The sequence below is a fragment of the Scardinius erythrophthalmus genome, assembly GCF_964197995.2.
Source record: "Scardinius erythrophthalmus genome assembly, chromosome: 12".
In the NCBI taxonomy this organism is placed as follows: Eukaryota; Metazoa; Chordata; class Actinopteri; order Cypriniformes; family Leuciscidae; genus Scardinius; species Scardinius erythrophthalmus.
In genome coordinates, this window is record NC_138232.1 from 33,875,055 (window position 1) to 33,895,496 (window position 20,442).

Consider the following 20,442-nt stretch of genomic DNA (forward strand, 5'->3'; position numbering starts at 1 on the left):
TCAGACTCTTTGATTTCCTCTGGAATCAGAACTATTCTCTCATAATCATCTAGTTGAACTTTGGCTATTTTTCCCCAAATAGAAGAACAGAATGTAAAAAAAAAAAACAAAAAAAAAAACAATGAGCTACAGTATGTTTCAGTTGGTTATCTTTGATGGACTCAATTAAATTAATTTAAATGTAATTTAAGTTCATGCAATTAATTAAACTGATGCTATCAATCCATTACATTACTTAATATTTGCACAAAATAAGTGTATGGTCCAAGTGTGTAACATACATGTATAAACCACTAAGGAGACATTTTTCTCAAAATGTTATGGTGGATAGAAAATATAGGGGTGTTTATAGTTCCTATAATTATTGCAGATGTACCAGCTATTTGGAGTGTTTGGCAGGAATTGGGAACGATTTTAGTTATAGGAATGTCTTTTAGGGAGACTAAATTAGCTCCTACTCGAGAGTATAACCCAGCACAATAGGAACTGCCAGTGATGTAAGTGTACGTTTATGGTCCAAACGCGTGCCATACAATTTTAAAAGCCGTGTAAACACTTAGTTTACATAGCCTATGCTTACTCCACAAACATGGAAATCAGCGATAGTTAAACCAACCCCAAAGTTCAGGCACATCTCAACTGATCATGGAGTCCACTGTCCATCAGATGTTGACGTTGTTGAATGGCGCGCTTAAATAACGTCGCTGTCTGGCGGTTTACATCACTTCAGAGATTCTACTGGCGGTGCAAATGCAACCGGGAAAATTTAGTTCTCGGGGGACTTACCTAGTGGCTCCTATGACTATCTAGTGTGAAAGACCCTCTCATACTGGGTGTCCTTTTCAAAAATCCACATGTCTTGAAGGAGGCACTGGTTTTTTGATTAAATTCTTTCCTTTTTTATGCTCATGATATTCTGTATGAAGTTGCAGGGAAGAATGTTGCTGTTCTGGAGATATTAGCTGTTTAGACGGATTGGACAAAATTGTAAATGAGTTATCCACTGCTGTTGACTTTTTGTTTTTGAACAACTTGTAAAGAACAATCCATGGTGTCTCAGGAATTTCAAAACTAGCTGTTAGCTTTTCATCACTTGTGTTTTTGATGAACATGGTATGCAAAGAATAACTTTCCATGCATGATAAAGAAGAATGTTAACTCTTCTCTCTTTCTTCCTCAGAACTCTATGAACCTTCCTCCGGATAAAGTGAGGCTTCTTAGACAGTATGACAATGAAAAAAAATGGGAGCTGATATGTGATCAGGTGAGAGCGTCTGCTTCCATGCATTCTGCATAATGAGTCTCTAAAAAGCCAGAAAGCAATTTTATATAGGACTGTTATATAACCACATCTTATAACATGGTCTGGGTGAATACTCGATTCTGATTGGCTGCAGGGTGTCCGTTAAAAAGTGATAATGTACACCTAAATAAACCGTCAGGCGTAACCAAGGAAACCAAGTTATTGTTTGTAACTTGTAACTTTAGATTTCGATTGTAAAACTAATTAAAATATAAACTAATGTTTTAAAAATGTGTTATTTGGCAAGTGACCATGGTATAAGCGGGTTAATGCCCTTTGAGGTGTCCATTGTCAGGTATTAATGGACTTCGGCGGAGGCGCGTCGGACGGTTCACGCCTCGCCGTCGTAAAAAATTAAATGGGGGTCGGGGGGCAATGTAACTTTGCTTTTCATTCAAGCACACTTCAAGTACTTCGATACCACAGCCTACTAACAGATTAACTGAAGTTCAAACATTACTAAAGACAAGTAAACAGTCAGAAAAAACACTACGCTAATTACAAGCATAGATAGATACAATATAACTAAGTTAAAAATAAAGGATCTAACAGTAGTGTTCAGGAATGTAATATTTAAATGTAAAATAACACTATAGTGTTCACTGTGTAAATTAAATATAGATAAATATTTGTTTAGCTGTTTTGTTGTGTGATTAACATTAAAGACAGACAGCAGCATGTATTTATAGGCTGCTGTCACTTTAAGACTGAATGCACGGATCCAATATACTGATACACACTACATTTCTTTCTCAACTGTTAGTTCTCTTCAGACATAACCGACTGTTTTTATGAGGATACTTGTCGAGACGGGTATTTTGACATTTTGTGTGTATGTTCAAGCGCAAGGAGATCAGGGTGAAAGAGGAATCAATTGTGCATCTGTGCACACAGATAAAAAAGCACAAGTACCAAATTGAGTTCTCTTTCGCTTCTTCTTGTGCTGGAATGTTTTAAAATCGCTTGAAATTGTAAACTGGCAAGACAAAACCTCTGCAAATGATAAACTTTCACTCTATGATTGTTAAACTTTGCAATTCATTTGCGAATCGCATGCCATCTGAACCGTGGGGCCTGGTCCGTACGGATCACGGATCAAGTACAATCCGTTACTCCCCTTCTTAATAGTAATAACTTAGAGCTTGTTGCAACCTTCTTTTTTTATTTTTTACAGAAAATTGTATTCTTGATTATACCCAATATTAACCCTATAAAGCCTGCCTTATATTTGATACGCAACTTTGTATGGCTTCTAAATTATCAACATGTTTGCAAAACTTTGCTGAAAAACCTGTTACACACCTACCACATGCCTTCTGTCATCTGATTGATGGGTTGTTTTTTTAGTAATTAAAAGGTTTTTTGGTATAATTCTAAAAAATGTCATCTTTCAGGTTGTGGTATTTTTTTATTTTTTTTTTTTTTTTTTCTGTGAAATATGGAAGCTTGTTTCCGCCACTAAATAAAACATTTTAAAAGATAATTGCGACTTTTTATCTCACAATTGCGAGTTGACATCTTGCAATTCTGACTTTATTTCTCAGAATTGCGAGATATAAAGTCAGAATTGCGTGAAATAAAGTCAGAATTCTGAGATATAAAGTCAGAATTCTGAGATATAAAGTCTGACTTTATAACACATAATTGCGAGTTTATATCTCGCAATTCTGACATCTAATTGTGAGATATAAAGTCCAATTCTAAGGGAAAAATTCTTAGACTTTTTTTTTTACCTTAGAATAGTTTATATCTCACAATTCTGACTTTATAACACGCAATTGCGTCTTTATATCATGCAATTCTGACTTTATATCTCCCAATTGCGTAATATAAAGTCAGAATTCTGAGATATAAAGTCAGAATTGCGTGATATAAAGTCACAATTGCGAGAAATAAAGTCAGAATTCTGACTTTATAACACGCAATTGCGACTTTATATCTTGCAATTCTGAGAAATAAAGTCAGAATTGCGAGATGTAAACTCGCAATTGTGAGATAAAAAGTCGCAATTATCTTTTATTTTTTTTTATTTTGTGGCGGAAACAAGCTTCCATAGTGAAATCTTTACTGATTTCTTAAAAAGAAAAGTTAATAAGTTTTATATTGTTAGTAACATTTCAAGATGAACACTTAATGGACTGAATCAAGTTGGGTTTACTTGATTATCCATACTTTTGTTTTTTTATGCGAGTATCAAAAATATGATACATCAGGCTCTTGGGGAACGTTTATTTGTACATTTGCCCCCGTCATAAAATATACTGAGCTTTGATAATAAAAACTAAGCAATGGAATCCATGTTACGGAGACATTATTTGGAGATACAGAGTGAAAACTGATATTTATATGCATTTCATGAAAACAGTCTGCTATACTATAATAAAGATCTCATTGATTTACATTACAAGCTATCAGAAGAATTTCATCTTAATTTTGGCCATTCAAATATTGGAAAATGCACCAAATTGCTTATTTTTTGGCTCTGAAGTGTCAAACACCCCCCCCCCCCCTCCTCTGAGCTTCATATTTTCTTATATCACTATATGAGCCATCAAAGTCTGATATATGCCAAATATGATTCTAAACAAAAGAAAACACATATTTTTTTAGATTTTGGCTGTGTTCCATAAACTGTTCCATTTAACTGCATGTGTGCGCGACCCCTTAAACCCCCGCTGACTTGAAAAGTTAAAAATATTATAATATAATGTCTATAACAAAATTCCAGTTACTATGTGTACACAATGTTCAGTGTAATATTGTATTTTTAATGTGATCTTGATATCACAAGAACCCTTTGTGGCAAGAGCTTTTTTAGTCCTACTAAGTGCTCTGTTGTGGTTTCTTGGGTTTTTAGTCAATGGAAAAAAGACAAGAGACACTTGTGATCTGGTCAACCGATTATATAAACAACCGCACTGGAATATACTTGAGATGTCTTGTTTCCCTCCCCAGGAGGAGACCCCTCATTTTCTTTAGTTCTGATTCCTGTTAGCATACTTCACTGCAAGAATGATTCCAATCAACCAAATATCTTATTTTATTATCTGTCACTAAATAACAGAAAGCATATTTAATTGTCTGTCAGTGTTTGTAAAGTTGGTTAAATGTCATTTGTGTTGCATATCCTGTAAGTCTGAAACACTTTAAATTGATCCAAGCTAAAAATGAGTGCAGATATATAATCATCCTGAAGTGTATATACACAGTGGAAAGTTCCTTTATCATAACAGCTCCACTAAGTAAACAGATTCTTTATTAATATATTCTCTCTACATCCACCCTATCATGTCACCATGGCTACACTGACGTAAGAGAAGGAGAGTATGGCTGACTCTGGAAATGTTTGTTGAGGTGAAAGAGTGTGAGATGCCTGCTGTCTAAATAATGAACGATCATATCTCAGTAATTGCCATGATGATTTCAAGGCTGAAATGTGGTTCAGAAGTGATTGGGTGAAAGTGAGACTCTGTGAAGAGTTGAATGATTTGGAATTAGATCAGAGGATAACTGAAGAGGTAAATGTTTTATGTTGAAGTTCGGTAGGGGTTTGAACTTGCTTCAAGAGGAGTGTTAAATATAAATAATATAAATATAGCATCATTTGTGTCCTTAATAGGAGCGCTTCCAAGTGAAGAATCCTCCCCATACATACATTCAGAAGCTCAGAAGCTTTTTGGACCCTGCTGTTACCAGGAAGGTGAGTTCCTTCATGTTACACACGCTACCTCCATGACTTCTCTTCTGCTATGTTAATAGACCACTAAGATTTAAAGATCTAGGTCTGGTATCCAAAACCCTGCAAGGGGGGATCATCATTGTGCCCTTAAGCAAGGCACTCAAAGTTTTCGAGTAAACTGCAGATAGCATGTATATGACGTGTGTGTAAAGACGCCTTGAATTAATTATGTATGCAAATAAGTCTGAGTGTGTGCATAGGGACAATAGCTACAAAGAGAAATGTCTCCTGCATATTTTACAGCTGCATCTAAGTAATAGAAGAAACCCCAAACTCTTCATTTTAATGTCCCATCCAGAAGTCCTTATTGAATTTAAAAGGGCACATACACACTGCAGCTAAAATCAGTTGTCACTGCACCTTTTTTTTTTTTTTACTATATATTACATTTTCAGTTCACATATTACATCAGACTTACAGTGAATAACAATCATGTAAAACACAGCAAACATTTTTCCTCACTCCACCTTTTTAGAGCTTGATCCTGTTTCTGTTCACACACAGTTCAGTAATTTACAGGAGTGACAACTGCATTCTACAACCAAATTAACTCCTGAAAAATGCAGGTAGTGACAAACACATATACAAAAATTCAATGCAGTGTGTACTGAACCGAACTGGACGACTAGTTGTTAATGATCAGAGATATGTCTCTCTTCTGTATATGCGGTGCAAGAAATCACAGGGAAAGAGGTATGAGCCTTGCAATGTTGCAAATTACACTGCAATGTTGAATGACGATAATTAATGTTTAAAAAAAAAATTCATCGAGACATCAGTAGCTGTATTAATATCAGTGATAGTGGCCTTCATTCATAAAAAGATGCCATTAAACAAGTATATAAAACATACTGTCTTCATGTTGTTTCTACATTACTGGTAATTTGGAGATTAACTGTGAAATTATTACATTATAAAATATATTAGTGTTTTTAATCACATTTAATCTAGTTATTTTTTCTAGATTTTTTTAATTGATTGACAGCACTAGAATAAATGTAAAAAAGAATAATAAATAATAATAAAAATTCCCAAAAATGGATACGTATTCTTTTGAGTCTTTAAGTGTAAAAGTACTCTTGGGTGGGGTAAAAAGATCATTTAAATATCATCAAGCTCAAGAATTTTTTTTATAAATAAGTAAAGCAGTTTTAAAAAAAAATGTATAAATGTAAAATATTTACTTACTAATAAGCTGACATAACCCATTAGAAAGTGAATAATTTATAATGCAGTTTAACATGGTTGTTTACACCACGCTTTCTAGTTTCTTATTAACTCGTTTTGGTGCATTCATCTTTTTAATTGCTTCAAATTCAACTGTAATTCACACTCAGAATTCAGGGTTTTTTATTTAATTTTTTTTTTTTACTAATAATAAAATAATAATTTTGAGTGTGAATCGCAGTTGATTTTTTTTTTTACACACAATTAAATATATTTAACTTTTTTTCACATTACAAATGAGTCTTACACATGAAAATATGTACCTGCCCTGATATTTTCGGAAGGGGTTGCCTCACAAAGGGGTTTATCATATTTGGGGGAAATTTAGCATCAAAAATTTTGAAAGTCCAGAAGGGTCAACATTTAAACTTGTATGCAATTGGTTTCACGCTGTGACTGGCTTTTGCAACTGTCCACCTAAGTTAAGAACATTTTTGCTCAGAAATGGACATCTCTTCCTATTTCTTCACAGAAATTTAGGAGGCGAGTTCAGGAGTCAACTCAGGTGCTCAGAGAGCTGGAGATATCTCTTAGGACCAATCACATCGGGTGAGCCCAGTGAATTAAGTTCATTTTCAGGCTTTTGAGGTATTCAGTTAGGAAAAGGTTATTAAATGTTTTGTTGTTTACAGGTGGGTGAGAGAGTTTCTCAATGAGGAGAATAAAGGCCTTGATGTACTGGTGGAGTACCTGTCTTTTGCCCAGTATGCTGTAACGTAAGTAGTTTCTCTTTCTTGTCAATCTTAATTTGAGTCAGTTTTTTGTCTTTACTGCTGTTTTTTGTTTTCTTTTAACTCTTTATATTTGATTTAAGCTTACTGCTCACTTACCATCTCAGTACACCTTGAAATTGGTAGGGGTTGTCACAACAGTCGACTGTTGTTGCTGAAATCTTGTCACTTCACTGCTGGATCACAGTTGCTTCTGACAAATGAATGGGAGTAATGAATGAAATAAGTGCATCTTTTAGCAGTGACGGAATGTGTAAGGTGTATTTTGAGATCAGTGTGAAAGCAAGATAGAATACAATTAGAATAATTTCAGCATCTTGTGATATGATTAGTTTTAAGATGCCATGTCAGCTTAAAAATATATAAACGTTAATTTGTCACATAGTATTTTTCATAATATTTGCCAGTTAATAAGTAGTTAAATGTAATATTGCTCAAGTTCAAGTGTGGGTTGATGCTGAGCCAGGGCTGAATCAAGGCATGACAGGGTCTACTGAAACTTGGCATGGGTGTCCACAAACTCTAGACACTTAAAACTCATCTGTTTAGCCAGGCTTCTATTTAAATCCCCATAGTCCGCTACTAATCCTGCTACATTTATTCTGTAGGCTGGGAACTATTGATCCATTCTTTATTAGAAACACTAACATTACTTTCATTGTTTCTCAACTCTAGTCCTCAGAAGCCACCTCCCAGAATGTTTTAGATGTTTCCTTATATTCAACACACTAAGAAACTGATGAAATGAATCAGGTGTTTTAATTAGTGAGACATCAAAAACACTAGCTATGTATAGATGAACAGCTTTTGTTTTATTCAGAGATCGTGAAGTCATTCCGATTGATGAATCTGAACATAGTGTTTGAATGAACGTTAAAAAAAGAGATCAGGTTGATGTGCACGTGTATATATGCGACAAGCTTCAAATCGGATTTGGTCTTTTGACATTCACACACTGCACAAATATATAGTTTTCTGCTGTTTTTTCCCTATTTATCAAGCAGTAAAAACTCTCATTCCTCCGCACAAAGGCGTCTATGGACTAGTGTCCAAAGAAAAGACAGGTTGTCCTGCACCATTTCACAGACGATCAGTGGAAGGAGAATTTTAGATTGACACTTCAGTCATTTATGACACTATATTCAACTACAACAGCAGCTTGTTCCATGTGTCATATGTCATAACGGCATTTCTGTGCGCAGAACTTTCCAGTTTTCTGTTTTCAATCTGATTAAATGTTGGAATGTCCTTGAAAAGATTAGATATGTTTTAAACCAGCTTTTACAATCCGAACAATTTACAAATGTCGTGGTTACATATGACTTTTTTTTTATTACGACTGTGCTACTAGTCTGATCACAAATGGGGTCTGTGTCAACACAGCTACTGTGGTAGGTAGGTTTCCAGGACTGGAGCTGAGAAACACTGTCCTAAGGTGTAGGAAAAGGAATTGAAGTAATGCTAGCGCAGCTCTAAAGGCCACTTGCATAAACATAGTCACTATATTAAAGGGATAGTTCACTTTGAAATTAAATTTTGGTATGTTTTAGCTTACCTCAAGGGCATGCAAGATGTAGGTGTCTTTTTTTCTGCAGTAGTTTCAATTTTGATATTTTTAGGTCAAACCGTTCTTGTCTGTCAGTCATATAATGCAGGTCTATGGTCACTGTCTCAAAGAGCATGCACAGAGTCCAAATTAAAACAATTCCCCATCGTAAGTACACATTGATGGCCTAAGACACGAAACGAGCGGTTTGTGTGAGAAAACGAACAGTATTGATATCGTTTTTACCTCTTGTAACACAGCCGCGTCCAAGTGATCTGAGGGCGCGCGCGCATCCTGGTGTGTGACGTGTGCGCAGACTGGTGCATCGATATATACACTAGATGTCGCCTTGGCTACGGCAGTTCATTGGAACGAATGTCTTTAAGGCGTCATCTAGTTTATATATCTATGCACCAGTCTGCGTACTGTACATGTCAAACACCAGGATGCGCGCGCCCTCAGATCACTTGGACGTGGCTGTGTTACAAGAGGTAAAAATTATATAAATACTGGTCGTTTTCTCACACAAAATGCTTGTTTCATGTCTTAGGCCATCAATGTGTACTTACGATGGGGAATTGTTTAATTTGGACGATGGGGAATTGTTTTAATTGGGACTCTGTGCATGCTCTTTGAGACAGTGACCATAGACCTGCATTATATGACTGACAGACAAGAATGGTTTGACCTAAAAATATCAAAATTGAAACTACTGCGGAAAAAAAGACACCTACATCTTGGATGCCCTTGAGGTAAGCTAAACATACCAAAATTTTATTTCAAAGTGAACTATCCCTTTAAGACTGGTTAGGCTAGCATTTGATACTATAGAACCACTCTTTTGAATGGCCTTAAGTATCCTGTTGGCATTCATAGACAGGCCTGGTTTAGTTTAGTTCTTACCTGTCAGATTGAGTGTGTGTGTACGTAAAAGAACAACTGCCAAAACAGTTGTAAAGTATGGTATGCTTCAAGGTTCCATTTTAGGCCCTTTGTTGTTTTCCTTGTATATGCCCCCTTCAAGTGATTTTAGCAATGAAAACCTTTACATTTCAAAGACCAAAGTCATTTGTTACCTCGACAGGTAACAAATAATTCCTTTAACTAGGCATTCTTTCTCAACGAGAAGTTGGGAGGACATAATGTTTTGTAGAACTTTTGGAAAGCAAAATGACACGTAGTTTGTGTATTGTTTATGCTTTAAACAACACTCTTATTCTCTCTCAGGTTTGATGGAGATATAACGGAGAGCACCACAGGTGAGATTTCCGTAGATACCCCCTGGAGCAGGTCTATAGAAGATCTCCACGGTGACAGTAATCTACCATCACCGATTAGCGGCAGCAGCATACCACGATCCACACGGCACTCCTTAAGGTAGACGCTCACAAAAAAACACATTTGTGTTCGTTCTGAAAATTGGAAAAGATTTTTTACAAGACAGCCCTTAACTTTTTATTGCTATCTCAGGTCTAATACTTTGCCCAGTCGCAGAACTCTGAAGAACTCCCGTTTGGTGTGTAAAAAAGATGACGTTCATGTCTGCATCATGTGTCTCAGAGCTATTATGAACTACCAGGTAAGCAGATTATGAAAGTAATATTTAATTTTGTTCAGCTGGTTTTTCAAATTTATTTGAATCTCTTTTTGTTTTCCCCTTGTCTATATCACACACTCTTTGTCTGAAGTATGGATTCAACATGGTCATGTCCCACCCGCATGCTGTCAATGAAATTGCTCTGAGCCTTAACAACAAAAATCCCAGGTAACACCACACACACCAGTGCATACTGGTTTCTATTAACCAGTATATATTTGAAGACTTAATCATTGCCCTCACACGTTTCTCCAGTTTCTGTGTTTAAACCTCTCAAATGGTTGATGAGAACCCTCTTATCTGTTAAGGCTTTCATCCAAACCGTTAAGCCATTACATCTGATCAAAGACCTTTTTTGGAAGGGGTGTTCTTTGGAAACATAAGCTATAAATAGATGAATTGTCTGTCATTTGTGCTGATTAAGGTCAATAGGAGATAACAGTTTGTAACTGAGACTATTCCCAAAGACTGTGATACACAATCCTTCAATGCCGTTAAATAAAACGTCTATGAATAGTCCCTTGTATAGGTGGGATAATTCCAATGTAATTTGCCATCCGTAAAACCAATAGGATCACTTGACCTGCCCCTTGGAGATTTCTTGATTGGTTGTATTTGGAATCTTTAATTTTTCCTTGGAATGTTTTAATCACAGTTTGTAGTATTTTGTGCAGGTTTGGTTTCTTTAAGTATCATTTTGTCTCCATTGTGCAGGACCAAAGCCCTGGTTCTGGAGCTTCTAGCTGCTGTGTGTTTGGTCAGAGGTGGACATGAGATCATCCTTGCTGCTTTTGATCATTTCAAAGAGGTAAAAAAGGATATTTTACCATAATTTATACATTTTATTTACTTCAATCTGATGCACATTCGAATTGTTGTTGTTGTTTTACTGTAGCCATCATATTTTTATGCTTAGTAATACTGATATTGCATTAAATAATTCCTTTACATCTCAAAACTGGATGTAAATCAAAACTGGCTGTAAAATATTGAATCAATTAATCTGATACATTTTATGTAGTTAATGCATTCCATTTATTTTCAAGTAAAGAAAACAAAATTATTTTTAATAATTGGATTTGACAGCATCAAAAATAAACAGATTCACAAACAGCACAGGAAATATAAAAATCTGCAATAATCAATAAAACAGTCCCCACACTTTATGGATCTAATCTTACATATGATTTTGCTGTTGGTTTGCAGTCCTCGGTTGGAGTTTGCGTTAATATATGAATGAAAGTGTTTCATTCTTGGGTGATATTTCAGTTGTTGAGCTTCAATAATGCATTTCACAATAAAAAAAAAATGGAAATGACTATCTATTCATTATAAAATGGACATTATAGGTATTTAATTAATCGTATGTTTTAAGACGGAACTTCTACAAAACTATTTAAAACAAAAAGCTAGCAAACTGTCAGAATTTAAAATGCACAATGTTGTTTCCTGTGTGTTATTAAAATATAACGTGTTATTTTTTGTTGTTCTCAGGTCTGCTCGGAATCCCAAAGGTTTGAGAAATTGATGGAACACTTCAAAAATGAAGACAACAATATTGATTTCATGGTGGGTCTATATTACAGAGTCCTTCCTCTGTCCTCTGGAGTGCCTTTTAAACTGTCATGCTCTCACCACTACTGATGTCACATCTCATCATCATTCCCTGTTCGTGACTCAGGTGGCGTGCATGCAGTTCATCAATATTGTGGTGCACTCAGTAGAGGACATGAACTTCAGAGTTCACCTCCAGTACGACTTCACCAAGCTTGCTTTGGATGACTATCTAGAGGTATGAAACTAATCAAAGTGCTGAAAGTGTATTCTCTTTACGCTCACTCAGAAACTGATGGTGTTTTTGTGCACAGAGGCTAAAGCACACTGAAAGCGATAAACTCAAAGTGCAGATCCAGGCATACTTGGATAACCTGTTTGATGTGGGGACGCTTCTAGAAGACGCAGAGACCAAAAACGCTGCCCTTGAACGTGTGGAGGAACTGGAGGAGAATCTCTCACATGTGAGCGAAAGCATAAACGCCACCACCCTTTTCTCTTTGTCTTTTCCAGAACCGATTCCTCATTCACACAATTTGAGTCCTTTTTGGTGTTTAAGTCTTCTAACTTTAGTCTGAATGCAGCATCTCATTCTGTCTATTTTTCATGATGACAGATGGCCGACAAACTCTTAGAAACAGAGAATGAGGCCATGTCTAAAATCGTGGAGCTTGAGAAGCAGTTGATGCAGAAGAACAAAGAATTGGATGCCGTCCGGGTCAGTATCAAACCACCAGTTTGGATATCATCAAATGGTTTATAACAACCTGTCAACATTATACTACATTTTACTTTTGCACAAAATAAATAAATTGAATAATATGAAACAATTAGAACAATTAGGCTGTCAATTTAACCCATTTGTTTTGTGCAAGTCAGTGTTAGATTAGTATTATGTACTATTATAATATAGGTAACGCTTTACAATAAGGTTCATTAGTTAACATTAAAGGGATAGTTCACTTTGAAATTAAATTTTGGTATGTTTTAGCTTACCTCAAGGGCATCCAAGATGTAGGTGTCTTTTTTTCTGCAGTAGTTTCAATTTTGATATTTTTAGGTCAAACCGTTCTTGTCTGACGCAGGTCTATGGTCACTGTCTCAAAGAGCATGCACAGAGTCCAAATTAAAACAATTCCCCATCATCCAAATTAAACAATTCCCCATCGTAAGTACACATTGATGGCCTAAGACACGAAACGAGCGGTTTGTGTGATAAAACGAACAGTATTTATATCGTTTTGACCTCTTATACACAGCACACGTCCAAGTGATGTGAGGGCGCGAGCACATCCTGCTGTGTGACGTGTACGCAGACTGGTGCATAGATATATACACTAGATGTCGCCTTGTCTATGGCAGTTCATTGGAACGAATGTCTTTAAGGCGACATCTAGTGTATATATATCTATACTGCGCCCTCAGATCAGATCACTTGGACGTGTGCTGTGTATAAGAGGTCAAAACGATATAAATACTGTTCGTTTTCTCACACAAACCGCTCGTTTCGTGTCTTAGGCTATCAATGTGTACTTACGGTGGGGAATTGTTTAATTTGGACGATGGGGAATTGTTTTAATTTGGACTCTGTGCATGCTCTTTGAGAAAGTATCCATAGACCTGCATTATAGGACTGTCAGACAAGAACGGTTTGACCTAAAAATATCAAAATTGAAACTACTGCGGAAAAAAGACACCTACATCTTGGATGCCCTTGAGGTAAGCTAAAACATACCAAAATTTAATTTTAAAGTGAACTATCCCTTTAATTAACTGCCTTAGTTAACATGAACTAAGAATGAACAATACTTTTTCAGCATTTATTCATATTAATTTCAACATTTACTAATACGTTATTAAAATCAAAGGTTGTATTTGTTAACATTAGATAATGCAATGTAAACTAACATGAACAAACAATGAACATTTTTATTAACTAAAATTAACAAAGATAATAATAAATACTGTAACAAATGTATTGTTCATTGTTAGTTCATGTTAGTTAATACATGAACTAATGTTAACTAATGAACCTTATTGTAAAGTATTACCCTAGTATTTATTCATATTTTGAATTACCTTTTATTTTTTTCAGTTTTCAAGTGTTAGTAATTTAGTTATTTTGTCATTTTTATTGTTTTTTTAAATATTCTATTTAGTTTTACTTTTTTATTTTAGTTTGAGTAATTTAGTACTTCAATTTTTTTTTGTTTCAGCAAGTTGTCAAGGCAATGCTTAATTTTTTTTTCAAGTTTGTCAACTAATATTTATATTCTATTTTATTTCAGCTTTATTTTGTGTAAAACATAAAAAATGTAATAGTTTTAGTTACCAATAACGTAACAACACAGCAGCCAAACTCATCTATGTAGTCATGTTTGTATATTTAAATGTCATAAATATAGATATCTGTATTAGTTTATTTGATCAATTGGACGTAATTTGATTTTAACGTATAATTGATTGACACTTCATGAACTTCTATAAATAATATGACTATAGTAACTTAGTAATTTGTTTTTAACATTGGATGTTTTAATGCTTTTTTTGTCATGCTTAATTTCTCTGTTTGTGTGTCTGTGTGCACATTCAATCCAGACTGTGTACCGGGACGCCAGCTCACAAGTTCACACGCTCCGGCGGATCGTTCGTGAGAAGGACGAGACCATTCAGAGGCAGTCCACGCTGGAGAAGAAAATCAATGAGCTAGAGCGCCGAGGCAGTCTCCAGATCCAGGTGAGGGGTGAGGGAGATGGGGAAGGAGACGTGTCTCCTCTGCCTTCACCTCCTCAACCCATGGCTCTTTCTCCCTGCCCTGATGCCATGGCCCTGGCTGGAGCCTGTGCAGCGTACAGCTCTGGCAGCACTTCCCAGACAGGCACCCTTCGAGCAATGGCTACACCTCCTCCTCCTCCCCCTCCACCACCTCCAATGGCATGTTCCTCTGGTGAGTAATAGTTCAGAGCAGATCTTTCTACAACTAAAGATAATTAATGAGTTTTGCCCAATGTGAATGCCATAATTGCCTTTCAATGGGATAGTGTAGCCTAAAGGCTGAGACACACCAAGCCGACAGTCGGACGTCGGATGCAAATTTTTTTTGTGTTCTGCACCATTGGCTCTAGTCAGATGGCCAGTTTTTTTAGTTGGCGTCGGGCCCTCTGTGAGAGAGAGAACTCTAATTGGCTGTTAAGCTTAGCGAACGATTCAGTGCACGAGAATAAAAGCGAAAGTGATGAAAGCGAGCAAAGTCAACAGGGTACACAGACAGAAGGCTGTTATAATTTTACATCATCATACCTGAGCATTTGAATGTACAATATATAATAACATGAGAGGACTAGAATGAAGAAAGTGATTGATATTCAAAATGGTAAGTTTGTTTACCGTTTGTTTACCGTTTGTATATCTGAAGTCCTAGTTTTGGTTTCCCTTTTTGAATGACGAAAATACGTCATTGATACCTGCTGATATAGACAGATATTTACTTACACGCAGACGCAGAATGCACATGCTAGTTTACACTAGCCTTTAGTCCTTTTGGTGTGTTCAAGCGCAGCTTTTTGGCCGAGACGCAGCCGATGTGAAGTGACAACACAGTTGGCTTTTATCACCGCTAGTTCCTTGAAGTCAGCTTGTTGTGTCCCAGGCTTAATGGTCAAAGGTCTTGGGTTCAAACAGTGGCATTGCTTAAATTTACAGGGCCTGAGAACTAAATGTTTAAATGACCAGTAAACAGAGATCGACCAATTTTTGTCGCGATTGATTGATGTGTCCAATAACTGAAATGCAATTTCTGAACGCTTTTTTGGTCACACTTTAGATTAGGTTCCATTTCTCACTATTAACTAACTATTAACTATGACTTTTGCCTCAATAAACTCTTAACTACCTTAATAACTATTAATAAGCAATAATTAAGTTTAGGTATAGGGTACGATTAAGGATGTAGAATATGATCATGCAGGCATTAATATGTGCTTTATAAGAACTAATAAACAGCCAATATCCTAGTAATATGCATCCTAATAAGCAACTAGTTAATAGTGAGAATTGGACCCTAAAGTGTTACCGCTTTTTTTTTTTCCTACAACCATATAAACAAAGCTCTGGAAAAAAATCAGACCACTGCAAAATGGTCAGTTTCTTTGGACTTACCATTTATAGGTGTGTGTTTGAATAAAATAAATATATTTGATTTATTCAATAAACTACTGATGACATTTCTTCCAAATTTTAAAAAAATATTGTCATTTAGAGCATTTATTTGCTGAAAATGTCAATTGGTCAAAATAAATAAATAAAGATGCAATGTTTTTAGTTCTCGAATAATGCAAAGAAAAGTTCATATTCATTTTTAAACAACACAGTACTAGTGTTTCAGAAGAGTTAAGAAAACAATATTTGGTGGAATTATGTCACTTTTGGTCAGTTTAATGCATCCATGCTATATAAAAGTAACAATTTAAACCAAAAACAAAAACTTTCTTAGGCCAATTTTTGGATGAATTGTTCATGGACATGTGCCGCGCACGTCCTGAAAAGTGAAGCCAAAACATGTGGAGTGGACACACGTCATCCATCTTTTTTACAAGTCTATGTTTATGAACAATTAATAATGTGTTTCTGATCCTACATTACATGACCGCTGCCTAACTAGCTAAGTACCTAACATACCACTATTTTCAGTGCTTGAAGTGGAGTGGAGGGGGAGGTTGCGTCCCCCTCAGTTGAAATCCATCCCACTTCGAGCACTGACTATATTACCCTGCTTTTACTATGAGCAATGTGTTTGCAGCCAGTGATTCAACAGAGCTGCATAATGACTGTGCCAACAAACATTGTTGGTTTGTGGGCGCAATTGTATAAAGACACGTTGAGTAGAAACTTGTAAATATCCAAACCGATTATTATTCAATCTCTTCTAATTAGTAATTCTTTGTCACAGAAGCGTGCTCAAGCTTGTTGTCTTCAGTTAATTATTTTAGTGTTAGTGGCCAACACTGTCTCTTCTTTTCCTGTAGTTTCTAACGAGTCATCGGCAGCTCTCGCACCGCCACCGCCTCCTCCTCCTCCTCCACCACCTCCTCCTCCACCACCTCCACCTCCTGGGCATTCGATCGAGATCTCTGCTCCCTTACCTCCACCTCCCCCTCCTTGTGCTCCTCCTCTCCCAGGCTGCGGCACTCCCACTGTCATATTCAACTCTGGCTTGACAGGTATGTGTGTATGTGTACTTGAGTGTTTCAGTGTTGGAGGTCATTGCAGATTTATTATTTATTTTATTTTTTTCTGTTTTGAATCATATTTTTTCTGTAACACTTTACAATAATGTTCCATTCATTAAGTAAGGGTTAATGCCCGACGAGGTGTCCATTATCAGGTTTTAATGGACGACGGCGAGGCGTGAACCGTCCGATTAACCCGCTTATACCATGGTTACTTACGAAAGAAAGAAATATTTAATCAATTAATAATACTTTAATGTGTTTTAGAGTAAAAATCGTGAGGGTTTTTATTTATTAAGTCGAGCGCACTATTTAATATCTCCCATATACAGGCGTTGCCAAGCAACGTGGCCACAGCGACCCGACCGCAGCAGTTGATCAGTGAGTTTGAGCCAGCGCAATCATTTAGAACTGTCATCAGGCAAATTGACGGGACGCCTTTCCTAGGTGTCCGTTATGACTTTTTAACGGACACCCTGCAGCCAATCAGAATCGAGTATTCACCCAGACCATGGTATAACATTAGTTAATGCTTTAACTAACAATGAGCAATACATATGTTACAGTATGTATTAATTTTTGTTAAGGTAAAAATACAACTGTTCATTATTAGTTTGTCAGCTCAGGTTCATTAAATAATTTTAACAGATAACACTTTTGATTTTAATAATGTTAAAATAACAGTAACTGAGATAAATAAATGATTTACAAGTATTTTTCATTGTTAGTACATGTTAAATGTAGTTTACGAATGTTAACAAATGGAACCTTATTGTAAAGTGTTGCCTTTTTTTTTTTTTTTTTTTTTTTTATAAATGCACCACCGGTCAAAATTTTGTGCTCATAATTAATAATTGAGCGCCAATAATAATTGAGCACTAATCAGCATCTTAAAAATGATTTCTGAAGGATCATGTGACATTAAAGCAATGATGCTGAAAATTCAGCTTTACCATCACAGGAATAAATTACATTTTAAAATAGGACACTGTTATTTTAAATGGTATTAATATTTCACAGTTACTTATTACTTTTACTGTATTTTTGATCAAATAAATGAGACTTGGTGAGCATTAGAGACTTCTTTCAAAAATACTTTTTCTTTTTTTTTCTACAAAAAAACAAAATCTTAATTATTCTAAACTTTTGACTGATAGTGTAATTGTCCAATCTTTTGTGGAATTTTGTTTAGCACTTCTTAGCGCTTACAAGCATTTTCTGCTTTCTCTTTCTAGACTTTTGTCCTTTACAACTCTCTAAACATTTGTTTTTATCTACTCTCTTTCTCTCCTGCCCTCAAAGATGGACCAATCAAGCTCTTCTGTAGGTTTCCTGAAATTTGTCATAGCCACCATTTGCTGTCATGATCTAGTCATATTTAGGGATGCAGTGAAAATTATCGGCCGAAAATAGCTTTTTTTGGAAAAAAGGCCGAAAATATGCCGGCAATTATATTTTGATAATTGGTCAAAAATCTGTTAAATCTGATTCTGTTGCATAGAACTAAATATATTGATATTAATATATTGATATTTAATAATATTTTAATATAGGCCTATTTTCTGTCAATTTTGTGTCACTTTAAATAAAATTGTATTTTATTGACTTGTAGTTTATTTATTTATTTATTTATTTATTTTATTGCATTTAATTTAAAAGTCTAACAATACAATTATATAAAAAAAAATTAAATAAGAAATTAATTTTTAGTTTTGGTTTTCGGCCAAGTGCATCCAGAATTTTCGGTTTCGGCCCAGAATTTTCATTTCGCTGCATCCCTAGTCATATTGTGTGTTGTGTGTCTTTGCTTAACATGTTATCATCCATTCTTGTGATTGCGTTCATTTTAATCTCATTGAGTAGTTAGTAGATGCTTGGGTAGTCACAGGCCTCTTCTCTTCCTTGGCAGCTGTGAAAATTAAAAAGCCAATCAAAACCAAGTTCCGCTTGCCGGTGTTCAATTGGGTGGCTCTGAAACCAAATCAGATCAACGGCACTGTCTTCAATGAAATCGATGATGAGAGGATCCTGGAGGTATTTGTCTACAGCACTACACGTGTAAAAAGTGTGATCTCTATCAACTCTGAATGTATTATACCACCATGCTGGTCTACTTCATTATCATGTTTCTGTTTGAGTTACTTCTAAATAATAGGTAGATGCTCAGTTTAGTTTCAACTTGTTTTTAAAAGTACATTCTTTTTAACTATTGCCACTGAAATGGCAAACAACGACATACTAAAACGCCTTTCGCAACTTGTTGTACTTCAATAATCTGATGAATTTACAGGTGAAACAGTAGGTTTAATGAGGAAAAAATTTAGGGCGGGATTTTATTTTGGAAAACAAGAATTGCATACCAGAAAGAGCCAGGTGCTTGGAGGGGTGGAGTGAAAGTCATTTTAGAGGCGGAGCAAGTACATTTTGATAAAAGATTGAAACATTTTTAATTGAAAATAACACAGTGAATCAGGGAACGTACTTACAGTAAATGTCTTTTTTCTGTTGACTTTTCATGAGGTTTGCATTTTTGGTAGCTCTTTAATAGAATGCTTTGGTTTGTAGGATTTGAACGTGGATGAGTTTGAGGAAATGTTTAAGACCAAAGCCCAGGGCCCTGCTGTTGACATGACAATGCAAAAGCAGAAGGCTCCTCAAAAGGGCCCCAATAAAGTATCTCTTCTGGAGGCTAACAGAGCCAAAAACCTCGCCATCACGCTCCGCAAGGCAGGGAAGAGCCCGGAGGAGATCTGCAAAGCAATCCAGACGTAAGTTCCCCTTTGCCTCAAAACTCAAGATAAAGATGAACCATATTCTTGGTGAGATGGTGTTTACAACTGCGGGATTGTTCTTGTTTATCTGCTTAAAGGGTTAGTTCACACAAAAATGAACATTCTATCAGTTATTACTCACCCTCATGTTGTTCCAACCCCGTAAGACTTTCGTTCATCTTCGGAACACAAATTAAGATATTAGCTAATTGACTACAGTAGCTCAACCTTAAATTTATCAAGCAACGAGAATACTTTTTGTGCGGAAACCCCCCCGAAAAGAACAACTTTATTCAACTATTAATTTTCTTCTGTGATGGCCTCTGAGTGAGTTCACGTAATGTAACAGCGCAGCGCTTCTGGGTTGTACGTCAGAACGTAGGCTCACTATTGGCCAGGATCACACACATGACCAGCGTCGGCCAATAGTGAGCCTATGTTCTGACGTATTTGGGTGGGGATTTGTTTTTCTGATCAGTTTCTCTTATCCGCTCAGGTTTGACCTACGTACATTGCCTGTGGATTTCGTGGAGTGTATGATGCGGTTCATGCCCACTGAAACTGAGGTGAAGGTGCTCCGCCAGTATGAGCGGGAGCGACGGCCAATGGACGGGCTCACTGATGAGGACCGGTTCATGATGCTCTTCAGCAAGATCGAACGGCTGCCGCAGCGGATGACCATCATGGCCTTCATGGGCAACTACAGTGATAGTCTGCAAATGCTCACACCGGTAAAGTGGATAGAG

The 20,442-nt window shown here is 36.2% G+C and overlaps 1 protein-coding gene across 1 annotated transcript in view; it reads left to right on the forward strand.

Moving 5' to 3' along the window:
• fmnl2b (formin-like 2b) overlaps positions 1-20,442 on the forward strand; it is a 28,660-nt gene that overhangs the window by 1,779 nt on the left and 6,439 nt on the right. The window contains exons 2-18 of the mRNA XM_081380519.1: positions 1,181-1,264; positions 4,923-5,003; positions 6,742-6,818; positions 6,902-6,985; positions 9,774-9,923; positions 10,017-10,125; positions 10,235-10,311; positions 10,858-10,951; positions 11,638-11,712; positions 11,825-11,935; positions 12,012-12,161; positions 12,314-12,415; positions 14,296-14,644; positions 16,722-16,916; positions 18,835-18,959; positions 19,491-19,693; positions 20,193-20,427. Of these exons, the coding sequence (XP_081236645.1) occupies positions 1,181-1,264; positions 4,923-5,003; positions 6,742-6,818; positions 6,902-6,985; positions 9,774-9,923; positions 10,017-10,125; positions 10,235-10,311; positions 10,858-10,951; positions 11,638-11,712; positions 11,825-11,935; positions 12,012-12,161; positions 12,314-12,415; positions 14,296-14,644; positions 16,722-16,916; positions 18,835-18,959; positions 19,491-19,693; positions 20,193-20,427 (2,301 nt within the window). The remainder of the gene's footprint in view (positions 1-1,180; positions 1,265-4,922; positions 5,004-6,741; positions 6,819-6,901; positions 6,986-9,773; positions 9,924-10,016; positions 10,126-10,234; positions 10,312-10,857; positions 10,952-11,637; positions 11,713-11,824; positions 11,936-12,011; positions 12,162-12,313; positions 12,416-14,295; positions 14,645-16,721; positions 16,917-18,834; positions 18,960-19,490; positions 19,694-20,192; positions 20,428-20,442) is intronic.